At 39.7% G+C, this 27853-nt stretch overlaps 1 protein-coding gene across 4 annotated transcripts in view; it reads right to left on the reverse strand.

Moving 5' to 3' along the window:
• Window positions 1-27853, reverse strand: part of LRGUK (leucine rich repeats and guanylate kinase domain containing) — a 131039-nt gene that overhangs the window by 21635 nt on the left and 81551 nt on the right. For 3 of the 4 annotated variants that reach the window (XM_050782438.1, XM_050782441.1, XM_050782440.1), the window contains exon 16: window positions 13689-13828. In XM_050782438.1, the coding sequence (XP_050638395.1) occupies window positions 13689-13828 (140 nt within the window). Of the gene's footprint in view, window positions 1-13688; window positions 13829-22603; window positions 27478-27853 lie in introns of those variants that run through there. The other variant, XM_050782442.1, reaches the window with a different exon arrangement.

The following is a 27853-nucleotide window of genomic DNA, read 5'->3' on the forward strand; positions in this document are numbered from 1 at the left end:
CACACATCTACAGCCATTTGATCTTTGACAAACCTGAGAGAAACAAGAAATGGGGAAAGGATTCCCTATTTAATAAATGGTGCTGGGAAAATTGGCTAGCCATAAGTAGAAAGCTGAAACTGGATCCTTTCCTTACTCCTTATACGAAAATTAATTCAAGATGGATTAGAGACTTAAATGTTAGACCTAATACCATAAAAATCCTAGAGGAAAACCTAGGTAGTACCATTCAGGACATAGGCATGGGCAAAGATTTCATGTCTAAAACACCAAAAGCAACGGCAGCAAAAGCCAAAATTGACAAATGGGATCTCATTAAACTAAAGAGCTTCTGCACAGCAAAAGACACTACCATCAGAGTGAACAGGCAACCTACAGAATGGGAGAAATTTTTGCAATCTACTCATCTGACAAAGGGCTAATATCCAGAACCTACAAAGAACTCAAACAAATTTACAAGAAAAAAACAAACAACCCCATCAAAAAGTGGGCAAAGGACATGAACAGACATTTCTCAAAAGAAGACATTCATACAGCCAACAGACACATGAAAAAATGCTCATCATCACTGGCCATCAGAGAAATGCAAATCAAAACCACAATGAGATACCATCTCACACCAGTTAGAATGGCGATCATTAAAAAGTCAGGAAACAACAGGTGCTGGAGAGGATGTGGAGAAATAGGAACACTTTTACACTGTTGGTGGGATTGTAAACTAGTTCAACCATTATGGAAAACAGTATGGCGATTCCTCAAGGATCTAGAACTAGATGTACCATATGACCCAGCCATCCCATTACTGGGTATATACCCAAAGGATTATAAATTATGCTGCTATAAAGACACATGCACACGTATGTTTATTGCAGCACTATTCACAATAGCAAAGACTTGGAATCAACCCAAATGTCCATCAGTGACAGATTGGATTAAGAAAATGTGGCACATATACACCATGGAATACTATGCAGCCATAAAAAAGGATGAGTTTGAGTCCTTTGTAGGGACTTGGATGCAGCTGGAATCCATCATTCTTAGCAAACTATCACAAGAACAGAAAACCAAACACCGCATGTTCTCACTCATAGGTGGGAACTGAACAATGAGATCACTCGGACTCAGGAAGGGGAACATCACACACCGGGGCCTATCATGGGGAGGGGGGAGGGGGGAGGGATTGCATTGGGAGTTATACCTGATGTAAATGACGAGTTGATGGGTGCAGCACAGCAACATGGCACAAGTATACATATGTAACAAACCTGCACGTTATGCACATGTACCCTACAACTTAAAGTATAATAATAATAAATAAATTAAAAAAAAAAAAAAAAATTCCCTGCCCACCTACCAGTTGGAAACAACAATGAAGAAAGGAATCAAAGGAAAACTTTGGAGGAAGGGTTCTAGTATATCACAAATCATTCCTTTGTCCATTCACTTTTACTCATTCATAGGTTCAGCAAAATTTATTGAAACCATGCAGGGGGTCAGACAACCACACTAGATGTTGGGAAACCATCATTGAACAAAGCAGAGTATCTCATCTCAGGAAGACCAGTGTGTGAGATCGCTAAGAGACTGGGAAACTGCAGTAGATTGTGGTATCTGAGGGTCATATACTGCTTAGAAAAAGGGATATTGGGAATTGGCCTCATGAAGAGCAGGAGAACAGGTTTGAGATGCTGATCTGTGCCCCTATGAACCTAACCGAAACTTTTTTTTATGACAAAAGACATATTGAAAATGAAACAGTTTAGAGCAGGGGTGTCCAATCTTTTGGCTTCCCTGGGCCACATTGGAAGAAGAATAATTGTCTTGGGCCACACATAAAATACACGAACATTAACAATAACGGATGAGATTAAAAAAAATACATTACAAAAGAAATCTCATAATGTTTTAAGAAAGTTTATGAATTTGTGTTGGGCTGCATTCAAAGCTGTCCTCGACCACATGTGGCTGGCACGCTGTGGGTCGGACAAGCTTTGTTTAGAGCCATGAGGATCCTGAGTTCAAATTAGACACAAAGAGCAGAGAACAAAGATACTGGATATCAAATGTATTCTCTCGAGATTCACATTGATGCCTGGGTGACAGAGCAAGACTCCATCCCCCCCAAAAAAAAAAAAAAAAAGATTCACATTGATGTATCAATACTGAAAAATGCACCTGAGTAGAAGGCATTTTTCTTCTGAAATCAAAATAGACATTCCTAAGCTGTGTGATCCTTGGACAAGCAGCCTCTCTTCCCTGAGCTGACTTGGGTCCTGAGAGTATTGAAAGGAAATGGTGCTGAATACTTTGTCAACACAGGTCCACTTTGTCATTTCCCCTTCGTACAGTTTGTACTTACAGGATTGTACTGGCCTTGTCTGCTGTACACATATATTTGCTAAATTGTCTCTCAATTAATTGGTCATTCAGCAATTTTTCTTTCTGGAGAATTGGCTCTCAGTGACTTGGCCTGCTTCGGGGGTAAAGGTATTGAAGGAGCTGGTTGAAGAAACAGATATGATGGAGGTAAAGAAAGTCAGGCTTCTTCTAGAAGGCAAAACCTAGTGACAATAGCAAATCCAGAGCAAGAAACCTTAACTAAGTCAGCACAGCCTTCATGTATGCTTTCCAGGGAGCCAACCATGCAAAGAGCATTGGGTTACCATCAGGGAGGGAGACTGAAGTATAACGATATCTGACAAGTAACACACAAGAACTTAGACATCTGTCACCTACACATGAGTGTTGCAAAAATAAAAACCTCTCACTGATAGAGTTGGTCATTTATTTTTTGCAACAGTAAGAAAAGAGCTGTGCACTTTTTTATACTCAAACCTGCAAAGAAAAATGTTTAAGTGTTTAAGAAGTAAGGCTGATTAAAATTACATTTACAGTTCTCTAAGATTCTCTTAGAGATATTCAAACTAATGTGCTTTGGGAGTCATTCAGAAAAGTAAGTACCATTTAAGATAGGAAGAGAGAAGAAATAAAGCAACAAAGAATTATATAAGCAAGGAGTGACAAAATGAGTAAACTGGATATTTTATTAAATTATCTAAATTCATATTAAATTATGATCACATTTATAGAAAGAATTTTATATTTATAAATGATTGGAGTAGCAATCAAGACATGTGATGTTAGCAGATTTTGTTCAGAATGAAGAGTAAAAAATAATATTTGTGGGCATTTCTTCCTAACAAAGACAAGTCATTTAGGTTCTAGAGGAAACCTCCAGTGACTTTAGGAATAGGAAATAAAAAGCCTGGTGCAGTGGCTCACGCCTGTAATCCCGGCACTGTGGGAGGCCAAGGCGGGTAGATCAGGAGGTCAGGAGTTCGAGGCCAGCCTGACCAACATGGTGAAACCCAATCTCTACTAAAGATACAAAAAATTAGCCACGTGTGGTGGTGAGTGCCTGTAATCCCAGCTACTCAGGAGGCTGAGACAGGAGAATTGCTTGAACCCAGGAGGCAGAGGTTGCAGTGAACTGAGATCGTGCCATTGCACTCCAGCCTGGGTGACAAGGTGAGACTCTGTCTCAAAAAAAAAAAAAAAAAAAAAGATTAAAAATAACTATCAGTATATTGGAAGTCAGTAATACTGAGGATTTTCTACTCAAAGAAAGAAGGTAGTAGTAAGAGGACTAGGGATACACTGACCTTATCCCATCAGTACAAGTAGGCCAGAGGATCTCACTACTAGAATATTAATTCTATCAGGACAGGGACCAGGCCCATATTGTTCTAGTGTCTGCAGCAGGGTCTGATCAGCAAATGTCTGCTCATATTGAAAAAGCAAATCAATATCCTACATACATGATAGGAATTCAACAAATATAAAATGGGTAGATAAATAAATGAGGAAACGGGAAGAAGGCAAAAGAAGGGAAGAAGGGATAGGGAGGGAAAGGAAGGAAGCGAGGAGGAAGAGAGGAAGGAAGGAAGAGAAAAATGAAAGGAAGGGAGAGCGAAAGTAAAGAAGGAAGGGAAAAGGAAGATAAGAAGGAAAGAAGGGAGGAGGGGAGAGAGAAAGGGAGGAACGAAGGGAGGAAGAGAGGGAGAAAGGGAGGAAGGAAGGGAAGAAGGGAGAGAGGGAGGGAGGGAGGAAGGAAGGAGGGAGGGAGGGAGAAAACAAGGAAGGAAGGAAGAAAGGAAAGAAGGGAGAAAGGAAAGAAGAAAGGAAGAGAAGAGAGAAAAAAAGAAGGAAGGAAAGTCCTTTTGCATATGGGAATGGAGACGATGGCTATGAGAGCAAAGGCTCTTTCTAAGCTTGATCAACTAGCAATGACATAATGAATTTATCTGCCAACAAACTATCACAGACCACAGACATTACTTTCTTACGTGGCCACACCTCCCCTGACTCATTATTTCACTTTTCTCAGATTTATGTCCAGTGGGGTGGTAAGCTGAGTCTCCCCCTAATCTGGACTACTGCCATGGATCCTCACTCACTTCAAATCCTTCAGATGGATCATCAAGTTGGACTCTGGCTGGTTTGGGCTTCAGCATCACCCTTGGATCCTTGCCTTATAGATTACTCTTAATTTTTCAAACTACAGCCCTTAGAAAATCCTACCCAATCCCAGAGTGGCTTATGTTAACTCACTGTGGCTTGTCCAGCTAATGAACAGAACAAATAGCATTCCAGTTCACCAGGTGGCCTCCTAAACCTCACAAACAATTGCCAGCGTCTCCAGATCCCTCAAGACCCTTTTCAACTATTACCACATCTTCCCCCTCTGGAGATAAGCACTCTCCTGACTTTTACAGTAACTACTTCTTCTTTATAGTTTTATCACCTAAATGTGCATCCCTAAATATCATGGTTTAATATTGCCTGTTTTAAATTGTATATTAATGGAATCAGATGGCACGTATAGCATGTATTCTTTTGCATTAGAATTCTTTAGTTCAACAGTATGTTTGTGAAATACAACCAAGAAGTGTGTTGGTTTACATTACTGTACATATTTTATTATATGATGATTCAAAAATTTACATAGCCATTCTTCTGCTGATGGACATGTGAATTTCTAGTTTAGGGCTATTATGAACAATGCTACTATAAACATTTTTGTACATATCTTTTGGTGCACATAACCACTCATTTCTATTGGGTATATACACAAGAATACCACGGTTGAGGTGTAGGGTATATGCATGTTCAACTTTAGTAAATAGTGCTCAACTATTTTCCAAGGTATACCAATTTAATTTCCCATCTGTTGTCTTATAAGAATTTCCATTGCCCCACATATTGATAGTCTTTATAATTTTAGTACTTTTAGTTTATGCATAGTAGTATCTCATTGCGATTATATTTTGCATTTCCCTGATTAGTAATAAGGCTGGGTATCTCTTCATAAGAATATGGGCTATTGGATATTACTTTGTGAAGGGATTTTCCTATGGGTTACCTATGTTTTTTTCTTAATAATTTGTAGGAGTTCTTTATATATTTTGGATACACTTTGTTGATTGTTATGGCAAATGTCTCCTCACTCTCTGTAGTCTTTTTTTTTCCCTCCTTAATGCTGTGTTTTCAATTAACAGGAGATCTTAGTTTTATGTACTAAAAAATATTTCAGATTTTTCCTTTGAAATGAATGATTTTTGTGTGACATTTAAGAAATCTTGACCTCAAGATCATAAAAATATTATCTTACATTATTTTTTGATTATTATTTTGCTTTTCACATTTTATAGACAATCTACCTTAACTGTTATATATGGTGTGAGATCAGGGTTAAATCTAATTTTGTTCCTATTTATATCTAATTAATGCTATACAAAAGGTATCATTTTCCTACTGCTCAGCAGTGTCACTTTTTTCATAAATCAGCTTTCCATGTGTGCATGGATCTATTTCTGGGCTGTTATTTATTTTACTTGTCTATTTTAGTGGTGATACCAGCATTTTCAGATATATATTAAAATCAGATTATTAATTTCCACAAAAATGTGAGAATGTTTTTGACTGGATTGCTTTGAATATATAGACCTAGTTGAAGAAAGCAGACATTTGTATAATATGGAGCCATGCAATCCATAAACATGGTCTATCTCTCCACTTTTTAGGTCTTTAATTTTTCTAGAAAACGTGTTTTACATTTTTCTGAGTAGAAGCATTGCACACCTTTTATTAATTTGTTTTTAAATATTTGACACTCTGGATGTTACCGAATATATGTGTGTGTGTGTGTGTGTGTGTGTGTGTTTGTTTTTTGAAACAGAGTCTCCCTCTGTCACCCAGACTGGAGCGCAGTGGTGTGATCTCAGCTCACTGCAACCTCTAGTCTCCCAGGTTCAAGTGATTCTCATGCCCCAGCCTCCCATGTAGCTGGGACTACAGACATGTGCCACTACGCCTGGCTAATTTTTGTATTTTTAGTAGAGATGGGGTTTCACCATGTTAGCCAGGCTGGTTTCAAACTCCTGACATCAAGTGATCCTCTCATCTCAGCCTCCCAAAGTGCTGGGATTACAGACGTAGGTCACTGCACTCACCCTGAATATATATTTTTTAAAAATTAAATATATTTAAAATTATTGCTATTAGGTAGAAATTTATTTTTATATGTTTTATGTTTCTAATAATCTTGTCAAATGCATTTACTAACTATTTTCAAGCTTTACACCATTTATTTTTTGTTTATGCTTTATTGCACTGGCTATGACCTCTGATACCATGTTGAATTATTTATTTATTATTCTACTCCTTCCCCCAATTAGACTAAAAAAATACATTTCCTAATCTTCTTTTAGTATCATCCTAGAGATTAAAATATTTTCTTGACTCCTCAAAATCTGATAATCTGATATTATTATAGTTACCCTCTTCTTAGACTTCAAATGCAAGGATTCTAAAACATTTCATCTCCATTTATATCCTTCTTGACTTACTATAATTGTTGTCATAAATTTAGTTTTATTTTTAATTTTTATATTTTAATTAAACTTTTTTATTGAGGTAAAATATACACATATAATTTACTGTCTTTACCATTTGTAGGTGTATAGTTCAGTGGTATTAAATACATTTACATTTTTCCCTTCATTCCACATATTTTAATTTTATACATTTTAATTCTATATATTGTTAAAGCCATTGCTGTTTTATACAGTCAACAACCCTTTAGATTTACTCATGTATTGCAGATTTACTCCTGTATTACCCTTTGTCTTGTTCTTCATTTTTTTCTCTATCTATGACGCTGTCTATCTGAAATCATTTTCATTCTGCCAAAAGAAAATTCTCTAGTGTTTCCTTTCATGTAGGCTTCCTGTGACAAATCCTGTTTCTTTGTCTGGAAATACCTTTAATTCACCTTCATTTTTGAATGATGTATTCACTGGGTACAAAATTCTAGGTTGGCAATAATTTATCACTTTAAAGATATTCTCTGTCTTCTTGCTTTCATGATATCTTTTGGAAAGTCAGCTGTTAACCTAATATTACTTTTTTGAAAGTAATTTTATCCCCTATGACTGCTCTTTAGATGTTTTCCTTTGTTTTTAATTTTAGTACAATATGATTTCAAAACAAATATGTGTCTAAGTTGGGTTTTTAAGATTTATTTAATCTATGGCTTGATGACTTTTATCAGGACCATAAAGTTTCAACCATTATCTCTTCAAATCTTGTTTCTGTTCCATTTCTTCTCTCCTTTTAGGATTCAATAACACATGTTAGAACTTCTCACATTTGCTTTATGTCTCTTACTCACTCTTCCACTGTATTTCCCATCTTATGTTTCTAAGATTTATTTTTCTTATCAACTTTTCAGTCTATTAATTCTGTCTTTAGCTGTGTCTAATGGGGTATCAATTTCAGTTACTGTTTTCCCCCAGGTTTTTACCATTTCCATTTAGTTTTTATTGTCTCCACTTTTGCTGAAATTTATATTTTTGTCTTATATCTTGGACATTATAAATACAGTCACATTAAAGTCTTGCTTTGATAACATCGATGCTTGAAGGCTTCAAAATATGTATTTAAAATCTGGAGGCTCTTGTAGGCCTGTTTCTATCATCTGGGGATTCTGTTATTTTTAGTTCAAGTTTTCCCATGTCCTTATGTGCCTAGTTATTTTTCATTATGCATTAGACAGTGTATTTACAACATTATTTATATATATTTTTTCTGCCATGGACCTAGGGACATCTGGGATCTTTTGAATATAATTTCAGGAATAAGAGTACTTTAACTGTGGCTCCTATGAAGTCCTGACTACTTTTTGTTCACCTTTACTCCAAGGTTGCAGCCCTTTGGTTACCAACCTAAAGAAAGCATCATTCACTAAGTTTACCTCCTTGATGGACCTCATATTTGATGTTATTGTCCTAGTTCCACAAGACTCTCAAAGTGTCAAGTCAGCCTTCAGCCATGTCTACCTCAATTAGCAAAGGTCCACAGGAGTAAGTGCCCTCTGGTACCAGGTTCACCTCTCAGGATCATCCTCCCCTAATTCCTGGCCAGATAAACTTTCTCTTATGTTTATTCTCTAATCCCTTCAAGTAGATATTTTTTTAATCCAGATTTTCTAGCTGTTCTCAGCAAGAAGGTTACTCCAAATTACCAGGTCTGCCTTTAGTGGAAGCAGAAGTTCAATTAACCACTTTTCAGGTATCTGAAGGTTCTTGGTGACACGGGGATGCCGATGATCCCCCAAAGGAGAGCTGCTGTTCTTGAATATAAAGAAGTACAGCTGAGGGCCTGAGCCCTTCCTCACTCCCTGCCTATCATCACCGCCATAGCGACAACATTTGTTCTGTAGTCAACCATTTACAAAGAAGTTTCATATGGATTTGACACCATGACATTGTAAGATAGGTATTATTATTTCTCTGTATGTACTTTACAGAAGAGGAAATGGCATCTCATAGCAGATGAGTGGCTTTTGTAAGATCACCCAGTAGATGGCAAGGCTGTCACATTGATTCAAAAGTTAGTGCATTTTTCCTCTTGGGTCAAGAAGCCAGTAGTTAAATGGAAATAGACATGAACATAGACCAAATACACACATAAACATGTACTTACCCAGCTAGTTATGACATGTGCCATATGTGACTACCAAGAAATAAGACTGGTTCCTTAAGACATACACAAAACCAGCCTCGTTATTTTGTAATCACAGCTCACACACATGTCACTGCACGCAATGGCCAAGGGAAGAGAGAATATTAGATTACAGAAGCAGTATGGACAAGGCCTCATGTACACAGTGAGTTTTGAGGTGGATTCGAGCAGGAGAGAAACAATGCAATCTTTGACATAAGTGAGAATGGTGCTTCAGAGAAACAGAACCAGAACCAGAAACACACACACACACACACACACACACACACACACACACACACACGAGATGGGAATTGCTACCTTGTCCATCACTGTCAAAGCCCTCTTAATAGTTTGCAAAAGAAAATATAAATACATTAAATGTACACTTAAGACACCAAAAAGCACAAAAATGCCTTTTTTCTTTTGGATAATTTAAGATAAAGTTTTTTGACAAAGGCAGCTGCAATTACTTTCTTCCATCCACTAAAAAGTTCCAAAAAGACATGGAAATTTACCTTGGGAAGGCAAGAGAAGAAAAACAACATCTTCTCCTTCGGGTTGCAGTGAGGGGTATGTGAGACATCCTACACAAAAGCTCTTTCTAAATTATAAATGCTGCGTAAAGGCAATGTATGTTCTCTAACACACGTCATAATGACTCACTGAAACTTCTGTTGTGATGGTCTTAAAAAGGTATATTGCTTGTTTTGCAGCATTATACCAGCTGTGCAAAAGGTTAACAACCCATGAGATCTCCTAAAATGGGATAAATACTTGCAAATTCCAAGAGCACTGAATCCATAATCTTTAAAAGAAAAATGAGGCACCAAACATAATCTTAGGTGAATTCACCCATACATATGACAAGAGCAATTCAGTTATTACATTTGCCCTAATTTCGTAAGAGTGAATCTGTTAGTTCTGAGGGGGTTTGATTTGCTTTTCTACTAAACTACCTTGTTACATTTGTATTTCCACCTAAACTACTAGCACTGAGAGGCACAGGCATCAGAACCTCAGGGCTCTGCAAATTACTACCATCAGGGGTCAGTAAATGCCACAGTGCTGACACTGGACACAACACAGGCTCCACACAGGCTTCCAGATGCTATGGATTATGGGGGCTGCTCAGTTTCTCAGGGAGGGGCACTGCAGGCAAGGAGCAATCCGGTGTCAAACTTCATGAAACTCTTTCCAGTAACAGGTGGCCTGGGATATCGGTCCTTTCCCCCATCAGTCATCACCAGGGTGGCCCCTTCCACTCTCACAGATTTTTTATCCTCTCTCCGGTTTCCCCATACTGTCTTCATTTTATATTAAAACGTTAGAACTGAATCACAGTTAAGAGCACAGAGTGGGTTTTTGTTTTTTGTTGTTGTTGTTTTTTTCCAGTTCTGTTCCCTTGTCCCCACCCCTTAGTACCTTATTGCCCTTGACCAGCGCTTTTTTTTTTTTTTTTTTTTTTTTTGAGACGGAGTTTCACTCTTGCCCAGGCTAGAGTGCAGTGGCGCAATCTCCACTCACTGCAACCTCAGCCTCCTGGGTTCAAGCGATTCTCCTGCCTCAGCTTCCTGAATAGCGAGGACCACAAGCACGCGCCACCACACCTGGCTAATGTTTTATATTTTTAGTACAGACAGGGTTTCACCATGTTAGACAGGATGGTCTCAATCTCTTGACCTCATGATCCGCCCGACTCAGCCTCCCAAAGTACTTGGATTACAGGCGTGATGACTGCTCCCAGCCGACCAGCACTCTCTTTAATTAGGCCCCACTATTTTCTAACAGGTGATATTTAGATTGGACTTTTTTTTTTTTTAGCTTTTATTTTAAGTTCAGGGGTATATGTGCAGGTTTGTTAGGTGAACTTGTGTCATGGGGATTTGTTGTACAGATTATTTCATCATCCAGTTATCAAGCCTAGTATCCATTAGTTATTTTTGCTGATCATCTCCCTCCTCCCACCCTCCACCCTCTGAAGATCCCAGTGTGTGCTGTTCCCTTCTATGTGTCCATGTGTCCTCATCATTGATAAGTGAGAACATGTGGTGCTTGATTTTCTGATCCTGCATTAGTTTACTAAGGACAATGGCCTCCATGTTCCTGCAAAGGACGTGATCTCCGAACACATTTAAATAAACCATGAATACCCATTAAGTGGAAGAGGGGTGCAAGTCAGTGGTGTGTGCTTCTGCCTATGAGTGTGAATCCAGCTGTGCGTCAGGACAGCTCACCTGGGAAATGGGCTGCCTCTGATTGTCAGGGCGCAGGCTTAACACTAAGGAATAAATAGGTGGACAGGATTTAGTGGCCTGAAGGTTTGCACTCTGGATTTCCATGTCCCAAGGGAACATTAAAACACTGATGCTGTATTTGAAAGTCCAAGAAGCATCAAGCCACACCATCCAAGAAGGCTGGAATACCAAGGGCAGAAGAGAAAGCTGTGGACTGATCTGGAAAGAGGTGGATTTCCCAGGACCAGAAGGACGGAGAGTGATAGGTTCCTCATGTAGAGGGAGCCTTACCTGTTGACTTCCACCCATTACCCCAGGTATAGCAAGATGTCAGGGGTAGGTATTAGGAAAAAACCTACTAGTTAGTTGGGCTCATTGACTCATGCCTGTAATTCCAGCACTGTGGGAGGCTGAGGAGAGACGATCACTTGGGGCCAGGAGTTCAAGGCCAGCCTATGCAACATGTGAAGACCCTGTCTCTACAAAATAAAAAAATAAAAGAAAAAAGCTACTAATAGTAGGAAAAGGTAGGATATGGAGAATACCAGGGCCACTGGCTCAGAATGGGATTTAGTGCCTTAGATAAGAAGCATGTCCATGGTAACCATGGTGGTTATTAAGCTAGACGCCCTTTTGCAATTTCCCAGGATGGTGGAACCCTCAGGATTCTTAAGCTTAATCCAAATATGGGGAGTGATCCACATTTCTAATGACATTTGATTTCCCACAAATCCTAGTGGGATGGGAACAATCCCAGATTTAATTAATTTTGGATAAATACGACTTTCCTACACTCAGTATCATGGAACAAATCATCTTATTTATAGATGTTTAGTGCACGCCGACTTACCCCCTGCTGCCTCTAAGAAGTCACAGCCTAAGCCACGGGTCATGCCTTCTGCCCTGCCACAGGTGACCAGACAGGCAGGCTAATATGACCTCCACGGCATGGCTTGAAAACTCAAGCTGGGTTGGGTAGATTCCCCTGCCTTCAGCAACTTGAATTAAAGAGATGGAAGGAAGTTGCTGGGAAGAATGAGCACAGAGCCAAGAGGCCTGGACAGTCAGGGCTGGATGGCACATGAGAGCGTGCTCAAGCTAGTGGGAGCAAAGTCTGTGGACGAGTGGAAGAGACCAGCCAGGAGAGAGAGGGCCACCACAGGCAGGAAATAGAAGCAGAGATACTGTTTCTTGCACCTAGAACACTCAAAACTATTATGACTCAGTAAGAGTAAACTGTATATAGCTATACTATATCTGTATATGCCCCAGCCTGAGACTTTTTGCCTGAAGTAATCAGTAATCAGTCTGATTCTTTTGACCACTGAACCATTGGCACTGAACACTGCCAATGGTTCTGACTTGATGCAACTATTTGTTTAGAACAGGCTATCCTTGGTGGGGCGTGGTGGCTCACACCTGTCATCCCAGCACTTTGGGAGGCTGAGGCAGGCCAATCACCTGAGGTTGGGAGTTCGAGACCAGCCTGACCAACACGGAGAAACCCCATCTCTACTAAAAATACAAAATTAGCTAGGTTTGGTGGTGCATGCCTGTAATCTCAGCTACTCGGGAGGCTGAGGCAGAAGAAGCACTTGAACCTGGGAGGCGGAGGTTGCAGTGAGTGGAGATTACACCATTGCACTCCAGCCTGGCAACAAGGGCAAAACTCCGTCTAAAAAAAAAAAAAAAAAAAAAAAAAAAAAAATCAACAACAACAAAAAACAGGCTAGCCTTAAGGAAACACAAACAAGGAACTGACAACCAAAACAAAAAGTTCTGTTGCTTCTGCAGCAAATTGCAATTGCAAGTAAGTCTCTGTATTCCCAGATCATCACATAAAAATGATTACAGATGGAAAACAAGTATGACCTAATCTGAATGCCGTGCCAATTTTGCATTCAATACTCCTGTGCGTGCTGCTTTCTCAAAACTTTCAAAGAATTAAGTTGGGACTAAGCGATGCGACGGGTTTAAGAAGTGCTAAGTTATAAAACACGGAATCTTTGAGTGGACTCACTTTTCAGGCTCAGCCCAAGAATACTCAAATTTATACCCTAGCAACAAGTTTTCCCTTGGAATACATCTTTCACTGCATTAATTTTCTTGTAATGCTTTTCTGTTCTTACTAAATGGAAGATTTGAATGTCAGAATTTTCACTGGGAGCCCGGGAGAAAGGTACTCACAGAATCTGATACTGAATATTCTACTTTTAGAACCAGTGTCTGTTCTCAGGGATGTACAAAGAGGCAACATCCTGTCTTCAGCTGACACTAGCGAGAGAATAATTTTGGGGAAATCTATTAGTCTCAAAATATTAAATCCTCTCTTTGTCTGACATTGTGTAGAGCCCAGTTGTTGCTTCCCCCCTTCTATCCCTCCCTTACCGCTGGTGTTTTTTTGGCTGAAAGTTTGGCCCATAATTTAACAAGGTAGTTTCTGTCTGTAGAATGCAGGAAATCACCAATATTCGAAGAACTATACTTTGTAGGATGCACTTCAAATTTCAGGTGGGATGTCTTACCATCTGGTAGGAGAAAAAAATAGAGTTTAAAATAAAAGGCATAATATAAAGGAAATTTCTGAAGGGATAGAAATGTTTTATATTTTTATTTGCCCAAACATAACAAGCTAGATACTTAAAGTCTGTGCATTTCAACTTTAAAATAAAATAAAAATATATCTTACAATAAAATAATAACTCACAATAATAAAGTCAGTCTGTAACACGTAATAGATATATCCTCTGAATATACCCAATACTTAATCAATTCAGGCTTATAAATAGAATCAAAAGAAGTAAACCATGTCAAAAACAGTGGCTTTTAGATAGTTAATTGAAAAATTACCCTTATAATGACTTTTCATTTGATGAAAGTCCAAGAGGCTAAAAGGAAAATAAACTATGCAATGCTAAGAGGCTTTGAAATAGAATAGAATGATGAGGCCACTGTTTTTGTTTTTTGGCTTTTTTTGAGAAGGAGTCTCACTCTGTCACCCAGGCTGGAGTGCAGTGGTGTGATCTCAGCTCACTGCAAGCTCCACCTCCCAGGTTCACGCCATTCTCCTGCCTCAGCCTCCTGAGTAGCTGGGACTACAGGTACCCACCACCACGCCCAGTTAATTTTTTGTATTTTTAGTAGAGATGGGGTTTCACCGTGTTAGCCAGGATGGTCTCGATCTCCTGACCTCGTGATCCGCCTGCCTCAGCCTCCCAAAGTGCTGGGATTATAGGCGTGAGCCACTGTGCCCAGCCTGAGGCCACTGTTTAACAGAATTTATTCATAAATAATATCTAATATTTCCTTTAAGACGTTAGAATGTTCAGAGACCTAGCATATAAGAATACTGTATACATTTGTATTACTGCTCATTCACAGAGGGGCTAGGAGTAAATAGCTTTGGCTATATGGGAGCATCAACGCTTTCAGGAGTGTTGCTTTTAAAGTTGCTAAAATAAACGATATCCACATGTACCTTCAGTCAATACGATGGACTGAGCAGAAGCGGAAAACTACCCCCACCCAAAGATGAGAAAAACACTAATGTATAACATAAACTTGTTTCGTTTTTAATACATAGTAAGGCAGAAACCAAGAAAGAAAATTTTCTAGATACTACAAGTGTAGTGAAGGCTCGAAGTCAGAGGAGTGGGAATTGATGCTAAGAGGTCAGAGGGCATCGGGGGCTGAGGTTTGAACACGTGGTCTGAGAGGGGAAGCCACAGTCCCTGCATGCTTGGCATACAAGACCTGACTTGGCCAGGTACGATGGCTCACACCTGTCATCCCAGCACTTTGGGAGGCCGAGATTGGCGGAACACTTGAGCCCAGGAGTTTGAGACCAGCCTGGCCGACATGGTGAAACCACTTCTCTACAAAAAATACAAAAATTAGCCTGATGTGGTGGTGTATGCCTGTTATCCCAGCTAATTGGGAGGCTAAGGTAGGAGGATCACTTGAGATCAGGAGGTAGAGGCTGCAGTGAGCCATGATTCTGCCACTGCACTCCAGCCTGGGTGACAGAGTGAGACCCTGCCTCAAAACAACGACGACCAAAAAAAAAAAAAAAAAAAATGAAAAGAAGAAGAAGGAGCAGGAAGAAGGGAGGAGGAAGAAGGGAGAAGGGGAGGGAGGAGGAAGAAGGGAGGAGGGGAGGGAGGAGGAAGAAGGGAGGAGGGGAGGGAGGAAAAGAAGGAGGAGAGGAAAAGAAGGAGAAGGAGAATGAGAAGAAGGAGGAGAAGGAGGAGAAGAAGGAGGAGGAGGAGGAGACCTGCACTGTTTGAAAAGGTGACAAGTTGGAAAAGGGGTATCTGGAAATGTCAGTCCACAGACGTAGGGGCTTTGTCTGGGGACAGATTCTTACTTAACCAGACGATAGAAACACCTGTGGGAAATCAGACTCTACTTTGGTTTGGAATCCGAACTTGAACTTCACCCAAATTGTGTGGCAATCCCAAACCAATAACACAAGGTTAAAGTTGTTGCAGACAAGTACAAGTATTTAATCATGGTAACGAAGTCTAAAGTTCCACCTAGGCCCTGTCTTGAGAAAGGGAGCTTGAACAGATGCAACAAATGGGTGAGGACTATATCCAAAGAATTTCAGGTAATAGAACAATCTACAAAGGAATATTAAAGAAACTGTGTTTAATCACAAAGCGATAAAATGAAACGACTGTATGCAGAAGCATTCTCTGTTGAACCTCTGTGATAAAAGTCACTTGACCCACATTTATTGTGCACCTGCTATGTGCTGGCTGTTGCTCTGGATGCTGGGGATATAGCAGTAAATAAAAGTTCGTGACCTGTGGGGATTACATGCTAATATTGGAGTCAGACAAATAACACATTAAATAACGTCAGGTAATGACAAGTGTGATGAAGAAACAGAAAGCCGGATGAGGGGACAGCATGAGAGATGGCATGGTGGTCAGAGGAAGTCCACCTAAGGTGGTGACATCTGAACACATACTAAAAGGCATAAAGAAGAACCGCATTCAAACATCTGGGGGAAACTATGTGAGACCGAAAAAGTGGCTGGTATAAGAACGTAGATGTATCCTTAACATAACTGCATCACAGTAAAGAACTCAGTGTGGCTGAGGCAGAAACAGAGAGAGAGAGAGAGAGAGGAAGGAGGCGCATCCTGTGCTAACTTATCTTTTGGAAAAAACCCCTTGTCCTGTTGATGTCACTCTAAGTACAGAGCATTAGGAAAAAGACTAGATGAACTGGAACCATATCAATAAGATAGAATTTAAAGAAATAAAAGCTATATTCACTGAAATAATTTCCATAGAATAGATCCTACATAATATATAAAAGTTTATTCAAAATATAGTTTTTGTGTCCGGGTTCCTTTTTCCAGTTTTCTAAGACATAAGCTGTCTGTACTGTGGTGTAAACAAGTCAAGTTCCATCTGATGACACAATGCAGCTGTAATTCCAATAATTTAATGTCTTAGTGATTTCTCAGCAACAAAACATTCTGGGTAAAGATAATGTGTTTAGATTACTATTAAACTACATTGTAATACTACCACTTTAACGACTTGAACTCCTATAATAAAGAGTTTCATACAGTTCTTAATATATTGTCTAATGTCTTAATACATCAATGGACAAAAGAGCTTACTTCCCAATTTAAGGAGAAAACCATAATTACCAATGTTAGAACACCATGCAACAAATTTTCTTAATGTGATTTTATTCAAGCTATCTAAATTAAAGTCAACCTTGAGGCAACATTTTAAATATATATAAACTACTTTACAGTCCACAAAAAGAACCAAGTTCTTCAGTATATATGCTAGTTAAATTTCTTTAAATACCTGCAATGAAGCATAAATGAATTTAATGATCCAAGGCAGATTTTTAAAGTTATTTTATGGATTAGTATCATTACAAATGCAGGAAAATGTAAATGAAGTATCTGGAACAACTGGAACCACATTTCAAATTAATTCTAAATGGCTTAGATCTTTTATGTTAGACATACTCTTTTGAAGTCAAACAAATTAAAATAATATTTGTATAAAACATTTTAAAAGAATAAGCATAAAATCCAAACTAAACACCAAAAGCAGTAGAGGCCATGTACCTAAGAATAAAAGATTTGTACGTATATTTAACATTATATCATCAAACAGACTAAATAGGGCCATTTACTGCATTAAGGAAAGTTAAAAATAGAAGATGTTGATGATCTGGTATCACAGGCATGTAGCCAGGTCAATAATTAGTGATGAACTTACCATTTGGGGGTCAGATTATAAATATTTTGAAAAACAAAATCTCTATTTTAATGACAAGTGTTTCTACATTAATAAGATTTCTTATATAGCAAGGCAATTTAGTCATTCTCCTGTCCAAAAATATGACTGATTACTTTTCAATATGAGCTTTTGAGCTTTTGACATTTAAATAAAACCTTGCAAAAAAAAAAATGTATCAACACTAGAGCTGATCTCTCTTTGAAAGCACTTAGAAATGGATGACTTGGAAACAGGCTTTAATTAAAAAAAAAAAAAAAAAAGTCCTCAGATGCACAGACGACTTCAGAATCACTTATTTTTTTTCCCCCACTCAAATGGGGCTTTGTAATCCCAGCACTTTGGGAGGCTGAGGCAGGTGGATCACTTGAGGTCAGGAGTTTGAGACCAGCCTGGCCAACATGGTGAAACTCTGTCTCTACTAAAACTATAAATATTAGCTGAACATGGTGGCATGTGCCTGTAATCCCAGGTACTCGGGAGGCTGAGGCAGGAGAATCACTTGAACCCGGGAGGTGGAGGTTGCAGTGAGCTGAGATCGTGCCACCGCACTCTAGACTCCAGCCTGGGAGTCCTCCAGGCTGGACTCCATCTAAAAACAACAACAACAACAACAAAACCATATAGCAAGGGTTTTTCTTTTAAAAAAAAAAAAAAGGAAAACTAACAAGAATTATTCATACCTACAATGATTAAATGCATATATACATATGATGTAAATACCTGTAAAGTTAAAATCTCTATAAGTCTTGATACTGAAATATGTAATCACAAAAAAGAGCTTAAAAGAAAACACAATAATCTGCTATCAAATTTTAAATATTTTTAATATGATAGATAATTTGTAGTGGAAAATTAAGACAAAAGTTTAGTTTATTAGGAAGTGCTCTCACAAAACTAAAGGTGGCAAAAGAAGCTATTTTTCTAGGACAGAATTACATCTTAAAAGTCTTGTCTATCTGTGCTTCTAAGAAAAGAATAATATCAACTAGTAAAATAATAATTTTGCATAGTATCCATGATAATTTTCCATAGCAAAATAAACTTTTAGAGTAGAAAACTAACATAAGTCCAAGGAAATACAGTACTAATGTTGTAGTCACGTTATATAAGGTAAAGTGAATACATTTATTAAACTATGCTAACAGTGAAGTGCTATATTCTTGAGTGTCTAATCAAAGAAATAATTAGTTAAACAAAAACAACTTCTATATCAAGAAAAAGGAAAACATACACATTTACATTCATAAGAGCAAATAAAGTACAAAAATGTTCTTTTCCAGTAAACTTCATACATTGTAATGTCTTCAGTGGAGGTGAACTAATAGGTCAATATTTGGGCCTTGCATCAAGAATGTTCCAATTAAAACATAGAGCAATAAGGCCCAGAATTCCAAAAAAAAAAAAAAAAAAAAAAAAAAAAAAAAAAAAAAAAGGATGAGTATATAATGAAGTAGTTAGTTGACACTTTAAAGAAGTAAAACACATAGAACAGGTAAATTTCAAGAGTGAAAACTTGCTATATACGATCTGCATTAATATAGAAGAATTTGGGAAAGAAAAGAGGGAAAGGGTAGCAATGATTGGCAGAAAACAGGATATACATCATCAGGAAGCTTCAATACACACTAAAGACTTCCTTTCCTTCTACTAACATGTTCAAATAACTGTATTTCTGATGGGATTTCCACCCAATCCCACACCCTAAGCATGATCTTTGATTGCTAAGGGCTTATCCTTCAAGAATAACATCTTTTTCAAAGATGTTACTTCATTGGTCACTTTCTCCAGCAAAAACATTCTCTTTCTTCACTTTGCTTTTCTATTTTTATCCTAGGACACCGAGGGGGTATAGATCTGGTAATTGTAGAAGCTGGTCTTTGTCTCAACTGAGTCTCAAAGAGAAAATAAAATATCTACTATCTGGACCAGTGACTTGACAGCATTCACTATCTAACCAATCTGAAACCCAGAATATAAATGATCTTGATTTTATCAATAATGAAATCATAGTAAAAATAATAGATAGCATTTATTGAGCATGTACTATGTGCCAGGTGTTACTACAGGTCTTTCATGTGTGGATCACATGGACATTCATAATAATCTCAGAACTGATGTTTCCCTACTCACTTCTCCAAACTGCAATGCTCCCTATGAATGCCCATTGACAAACCTCTTGGTCTTCGTAATATTTTGCTCAACTACAATTTCTTTCCAATATTACTCTAATCTTACATTCCTAAATTAAATCAAGGTTGTCACATTTTTAAAAAAGGATTTCCACAAAGACCATCTCATTTACCAAATATTTCCACCCAGCTTGAACAGTGTCATCATCTTTCAATGAACAGGAAATGCAAACATTTTTGCTGCTTTCATGTTAATATGAACACACACTACTCATAGAAGCACTTACTGTGAGCTAGATATTGTTCTGGGTGGTTTCCAGTATACTAACTCATTTAATCCCCCTAAAAACACTGAGGTAGGTACTATTATTACCTCCATTTTATACATGAGAACTCTGAAACTTGCCCAAGGTCACATGGCTAGATTGTAATGCAACTGGAATTTTCAAGGATTATTTTGAATTTTAGTGTTACCTGCAATCATGAATTTCTAAGGTTACAATCTGTAATAAAAAGTCTTCAGCTTTTGCAAATCATGACTGCACTCTCATAATCAGTTTTAAGATTAGAGGTTTGATCTTGTAACACCATTTATCTGTCATCAACACAGAAATGGTTAGGCCGTTCTTATCCTCTTCTCTGAATGCCTGGTCAATACAGAAAAGTGATTTCTAGAATTATGTCTTTCAAATTGGACTACGCAATTAAATTCATTTACAGACACACTGTGCTACATACTATATAAATAGTGCAATTATCTGAAGTGGAAATTGGTGGATCTTTTATGGTAATTAGATGATTTTCAGACTTGTCATGGAGCAAAAGGCAAGGAAGTAAGCTGATCAAGATTGTTCTGAAGTGCCTTTAAAAAAAAAAAAAAAAGCTCTATATAAAATGTATGCATATGAATTTTGGATGTATCTTATCCTGAGCCCCAACACTGAAAAAGAACATAACTGCCAATACACCAGATCCTTGTCCCAGAGCAGAATTCAGTATAAATGATGTCAACCCATCCAACCTCACTTGAAGGCAACCAGAGCAGGGGGGCAGTCTGGTAACAGGCCTCCAAGTAAGGACAACATCAAAGCAAAGCTCTAGGGCACTCAGTGCAGTGTTTTCCAAACTGCAGGTTGCAAACAAAATTGTGAAATCAATTTAGGAGGCCATGACCAGAATATTAAAAACTGAAATTCAGCACCATAGAAAATATCAGTCATCTATCACCATAGTAAGGGTGTTTTATGACACATTTTTTTTGCCAGGTATGTATGTGTTTACTGGGTCACGATATTGTAACATGTATACTTCTAATTATGGATCTTGGTCAATAAAACTTTGAAAGCCACATATCTAAGGAGTACTAAGTACATGTAATTTTCTAGTACTAAGCACTACATTTAATAAAACAGGATTCCTCATAACAAACAAATGGAGCCAGTTGCAGTAAGTGGATCTTAGATCATAAAATGAACCTTACATTTTAGCCAGTCCAACTAATCACCCAACATATGAAGACTTTCTGTAAGATTCCCATAACAGAGCATCTAACTTCTGGAGCAAGTCAGTCTGTTCCTCTGCAAATCACCTCTAACTCTTAGAAAGTTCATGATGTCAAATCAAAACAGAATGTAAGGCTATTGCTTTCGCATGACAGTTCTTCAAAGTGTGTGTGTGTGTGTGTGTGTGTGTGTGTGTGTTTAAATTTAATTCTATATAACTTTTTCTGAATAAACATAGGTCATGGTAAAAAATTTTTAAAAAATACTAAAAAGCATAGATGGGAAAATAAAAATTATGCAGAATCCATAATCCAGAGCTAATAACTAGAGCCATCCTGGCTCTACCTCCTTAACCTGCTTTCTACTTGCTATGCAATAGTTTCCTCTAATTAAATATTCTTCTACGACATGATTATAATGACATCATAACATTCCAGCATATAGTTATACCATAACTTATTTCTAAAATCCCATTAGATAGCTAGATTATTTCTAGATTTTATCATAAAAAAACACTACAATGAACATCCCTGCACATAATCGATTTCCTTACAATAATCGTCAGATTCGCATTACTAGACTGAAGATATACAAAATGTTAAGGCTTTGACAGAAAATTGTAAAACGTGTCCCAGAAAACTTGTGCCAATTGACTTTCTCTCCTGAGACATAGAAAGTGCCTTTACCCACAGCCTCGCCAACAGTAGACATTAAGTTGTTTTTCATCTGCCAATTCAGTACAAAAAAAAAAGTCTATCCTGTTTTAACTTATAATGAGATTAAATACGTTTTGACATATCCATTGGACATTTTTATTTCCTCTTCTGTGAATTTCCCAATCATGCCCTTTGTTCAATTATCTTTTGAGGTTTTGGAAATAACTGATTTATCTCTTTAAATATTTGAGGAAGGCTTTCATGCCAAGAGGCACTATTATCTCCATTGATTTGAATATTAGGTGCCGGTCTTCTTTAAAGGAGTTAAAGATGGTATTACTAACGTAGTAACTATAAGCCACAATGTTTTTTTGCTCCTATAAAGATCACCTTGCTGAACAATATATCAAATAGGAATGATAGGAACTTTGCAAATATAGATGGAAAATGGCAAATTTTAAACATTGTTATTCTATGTGTAAAAATCAGAGGTTTCCCTTATACCAAGAAAATCAATAATAGCACTAAAGACCTCTTGTTGATACTCTTTTCCACTCCTTTCCTCCGACCACAAAGAAAATGTTGTCCAGTTCCATTGAGTCTAAGACATTAGGAATGTATACTACCAAAACAATAACAGAAACACAAAGAAGTGATAACAAAAATTTGGCTTATCACTTCCCTTTTGTACCCTAATGGAAATGCAACCACAAATGCCTTCAGGAGCTTCAGAAACAGGCGCCCAAAGAGGAAAATTATACATTTCTAAAAGTAATTTTAAATTTGGAAATTCTTCACCTAAATGAGACATGGACAACTCTAAAGTGCTGCACACCCACCTCATAGAAAATGAGTAATTATCTTAATTTTCTTCCTCTCTTGCACAATCTGCCCTCCCCGACATCCAAGCTAAATATTTACCTAATTTGACAATTCCTACCCCACAGCCTTGTTTCAGGCCTAACTTCTTTTCTGGACTACAGCAATAACTTCCCTGCCACTCCTCCTGCTTCCTGTATTGCTCTTCTCAAATTCATCCTCTATACCCCCTCCAGACAGATGCCTCTCAGATACAAATTCAGTGGCTCCCATTGTTAAAGATCAAGTTTCCAAGCTCTTTGGCATAGCACAAAAGGGACTTTGGATCTATATAGACCTACACCTCTCCTGGCATTCGGGTCCTTAGAAGATGCTATGCCTGCGCGTGCCTCTGCTTAGGCATACATGGTTCCTTAAGAAAACTTCCTCTCCCCATCAGTCTGCTGACTAATTCTGCAACCGCAAAGACTAAGCCGAAGGCTGACCTTCTCTTTGAAGTGTTTCCTGATCCAATGTTTGTATCCCAGGCCAAATTCAGTGTCCTTCCTTGGTATTCTTATGACAGTCTGGAAAAGTTAACAAATGGATTTTCCTGTCTGTAGGATGCAAAATATAGCCTAGCACGCTGTGGGGCCTTCAGTTGCCCTAATCACATGGCATTATTAATATAATGAACCCTCTTATCTATCTCCCTTGATAAAAGACAAAGCTTCTTGAAGTATCCTCATCACCTCACCTTATCTAGCAACCGTCAGTGTCTGGCACATAGGGTGTGCTCAATAAATGCTTGTTGGATGAATGAACTTTTAGTAAAAATAAACACACTTATAGTAAAAATAAATAAATGAAATAAATGATATGTTTTCTACAGTTACTGTATTATTTTTATCATGGACAAACCAGATAAATCAGAGGGTAATTACTGGCATTATATATGCTTTTCATTTTGCCAGAGGGGATTTCTATATCCTGGATTTCTAAAATATCAATTTCTTTTACTGCCCTTGAAATAACATTTGAAATTCATAGTTTCTCAGACACCTCTCTTTTGTGTAAGATAACATACATTTACAAAGGCATTTAATCATCAGTTACATTTTTAAATATGAGATACCAACCACAGTTTAGCATGCTGCTGTGTACACAGTAAGTGGTCAATAGATATCCTGTAGCTTTTTAAGAGTCACATCTTGGGTTGTCTGTTTTGGTCACAATTATCCTCTTTTTGGGTGGAGTATAGTGTCCATACATAGGAGTTGGTTCAATAGGTATGTCTAAAGGTAACCCTGGTCCCTGCCAGAGTAGATTGGTTTGAGAACGAGTGCCTAAACCAAGCTAGGCCAACAAGACTTTCTCTGGATTAGGATTAATGAACATTCATTCAAATTTATCTCTTTACAGTAGTGGGAGCTTCCAGAGGTAAAATCAGATGTGGGCTTGAGAGCTGCTGGTGGCCTTGTTCCCCGACATGTGCAGAAACTGAGTCATTTGTAGTCCAAAGAATGAAGCCAACATGGAGAAAGAAACAGAGATGAGAAGTGGTGAGAGTCCCAGACCAGAGTCCAGGAGATGACTAGAGTCCTGGTTATGTTCTACAACTGGCCCCCAGTCTCCCTGAGACCTGCTGTAGCCCTGCCCTTCCCATAGTTTGGTCATACGAAATCTCCTACTCCCTTCTAATAGAGTCACACAAGCTGGCTTAGAGTGGACTTCTATCATTTGCCAGTGAAAGAATCCTGATGGTATGAATAAACGAGCAACTGATTCACTTAAATGTTCTCCCATTAATTCTTTTAATTGATTCAACCAGATGGTTTGGCATAATAAAGGCATGGGCTAATTTACATGAGATTTCTATTCAGAGATAGTAGGAAGGTATTCATTTTGAAATACATTTCAAGCAAAATAAGTTTCAGGCAACATATTGCCAAGACAAATCTGAAGCATTTGATCACAGCATCACGCATGCAAAATATGTCCTCTTCCCTACAGAAGATTCCCACAAGTTAACTGTAGGTTTGGAATCTCCAGGAACAGCAAGGCTTCCTGTCTCAAGAGTTCTTTTTGCTTTGGAACTCCTCAATAATGCAAGAGGGATAAGAGGATTTTCTAGAAGTCTAGAAGCGAATTTTCCTTATGAAGGGAACAAAACTTAATGGCAATATGGCCCTGCTTCAGTCAGAGTTGGAACTCAGGTTGGATTTGTGTCTGGACACAAAGGCTACTTGCTGGCACCAGCCTTCCAGAACAGCTGAATTTGGTGGCAGCAGCTGATCAAGCCGCATCCCTCTGGGACAGCTGCTCTTCCAGGCATGACAGCAACAGCAGAAGAGGCACAGGAGTGCAGATTGGCTGCCTTCTAGGAATCCAAGGTTTGGACAGCACTGACCAGCCCCTCCACCTATGCTGACCATGGGTTCAGGAGGAAGCCAGTGTGGAGACTCACAGCACCCAGCCATAGCTGGTCGTTCTCTGACAGTACTGCCTTGGGGTTCCCAGACCTTAATGAGCAGGTGGCTCCAGGGATGGCTTAAACCTTGGTGCGCTGACTGCCCCTGGTGTTCAATCTTCCCTTCCAGCTGCCCTGCTCCACAGCAGACACCTGGTTCTGCGGAGTGACGGGGCTTTTGTTCTGTGGCACTGCCCCACGTTTTCAGGTTTGCTTCTCTTTGGTTTGCTGCTTGGAATCAAGTGCATTGTGCCTTTGGACAGAGCTCTCTCTGGCCTGACCTCTCCCTGATGGGCTGGTGTGTCTTTGACAGGCTGCTGGGTTGGGGGCTCACTGTCCTGCTCTGGGGGTTGCAAAGCAATGTCTCTCCTCTGAGACCTGCCCTTTCGATGAACCTGTCCCTTTCTCCCTGGATGCTCCACAGGAGCTGAACTATCCTGTAGTGACTCCGCAGGGGCCTCTTCCCTCTGGAGGGGTCTCCCGGGTGAGGGCTGCCTCTTCTGAGCTGGCCGATCGCCGTTGACGGGAGTTTTATTTTCTTGAGATAATCCTCTAAAAATCTCTCTTCCAAGATGGCCCTGGTTTGGACACATCTACATTCCAAGGCAGGTCATTTGTGGGGAGGTCGGTATGGGCTCTTTTTCTGGAATTATGTTGTTTTTTATCTTCTTGTAATTGGGGGTCTCTAGGTGATGACTGGGCATGGGGGGGCTCAGGAATTTCTGGTGTATGGAATTTGCTTCTCTGGTTGCTCGGATCTCCCGAGTTTGTAACAGTTATACACTGAAATACTAGCTTAGACAAGAAACAAGAGAAGGGCTGGGGTTGGGACGGTCGGGCACCATGGCGGGAGCTGGCTGACGGAGGGGTTCTAGCTGCGAGGCTGGCTGGTGGCTCCCAGGCGGTGCCTCTTCCAGAGGTGCCAGTCCTCCAGCCGTCCCTTTCTGGATGGGGAGGTTTTTTTTCCTAACCCCTGTCTGCTGACGTGGCCCCTGGTTGTGGGGTGAGGCCTGCATGTCTGGAATCCTCCTCCTGGAGGAGCCGCCTGCTTGGGGAGCTTTCCTTTCCTTTGCAGGCCTTGGATCGGGCTGAGCCCCCGAGCTCTGGGGCAGCCCTGGCTCCGGGAGAGGAGCAGGAATGCGAGGGAGCCTCACTTTCTGAGCCGCCTCCTCCAGGGCGGGACTGAGGATGCGCGGTGCTGCTTGCTCCTGGCTGGGGGGACTGATAAGAGGGAGTTTCACCTCACTGACCTTCTCTTCCTGGACTTGCTGAGGACTGTGGGCTGCCTGGGGGTTCAGATTTGGTGGTGGTTTTGAGTGCGGAGAGCTGATGGGAGGAAGTTTACTGGTGTCTGCTTCCCGGGTTGGTGGAGGCCTGGGAGAGGGAGTCATGGTTTGATCGGAGGTTGTTCCTAAAGCCTCTTGCCTGCTGGGCGATAGGAGTTTGAGTGTGGGCCTCCTGCTCTGGAGGGGAGCCAGCACCTGAGGCTGGGGCAGCCGAGTGGGAGCCAGCCGGATTCTAGAGAGCAAGGTCCCTGGGGCTTCCCTGGCCTGGGGCTGCTTGGTATCTGTTGCTAAGTCTTGGGGATGTGGCAGTTCTGGGTGAGGCTTACTGACCCGGATGGCTTCTGATTTGGAGGTTTCCTCCTTCAGAGCTTGCTGAGAATCTCCAGCAAGTTTCTGCACCACCTCAGGGTGGGAAGAATCTTTTGGAGGATCATGGTGGGAACTGCTGGGTAGATGTTCGTCTGACTCAGTTTCCTCATCCTGAATTCTCTGAGGGCTGAGGGGAGTGGGGCCAGGTGCCTGTGGAGGTTCAGACAGAGGAGGGCCACTGGGGGTTACCTGGGCCTCCCCTGACTCCTCATCCTGGCCTGGCTGAGGGCCGCCGGACAGGGGAGGGGAAGGGTGCGCAGGAGGCGCCAGGGTAGGGGTGATGGGAGACTGCCCCACCTCACTGGCTTTCACCTCGGGGACATCTGTCTCAGCGGCTATCTGTTTTAGAGGAAGATGTGATTGTTGGACATCCTCTTCTGTCGGGTTTAGGGATAGGTCCTGGGCCTGCTGAGGAAGACCCAGTGCCGATGAACTGAGGTGTTGAGGAGGCTCAGGATTGAGATGGCTGTTAGGAGAAAGCTCTTTTTGATGGGTTTCTCCATCCTGAGCCCGCGGTTGGTTCTGGGCAGGAGTTAGGCTCTGATTTTCTAGGTTCTTGGCATGAATTTGCATTCCAGAGAGATGCTCTGTCATCTGGCCATCTGCTTGCAGTTTTGCCAAGCGCCTGGGAGATGGAACCAGGTGTGCTGGTACCCCAGAGAGAGTCTTCTTGCTAGAGGGAGCTCCTGCTTTAATATAAAAAGAAGTTGACTATAAACAGAAGTTAACTAACTGCTTAGAAATTAATAAGAAAAACATCTTTTCCCCATTAGATGCACATAGGCCCTTGAAAGGAATAAAATTACACATATAGGAGAACTAAACCTTCCCTTCTCCTTGAAGATACTAAGTGTCTATAATTCTCTTATTTTGTGGAACTTAGAACAATTTTAGTCAACTGAAAACATCAACTTCAATGAATAAACATAAGAGGTTTATGTCTGGTTCTCATTCACAGAACCAAAATTTACATCCAGGTTTGTGGGTGGTGAGACATTTTCCAAGTGAATGAGATTTTAAATTTATACCAACGTAGAGTATCAGTGCTGCTTTTGATGGTAGAAA

The sequence above is a fragment of the Macaca thibetana genome, chromosome 3 (genome assembly GCF_024542745.1).
Source record: "Macaca thibetana thibetana isolate TM-01 chromosome 3, ASM2454274v1, whole genome shotgun sequence".
NCBI lineage: Eukaryota > Metazoa > Chordata > Mammalia > Primates > Cercopithecidae > Macaca > Macaca thibetana.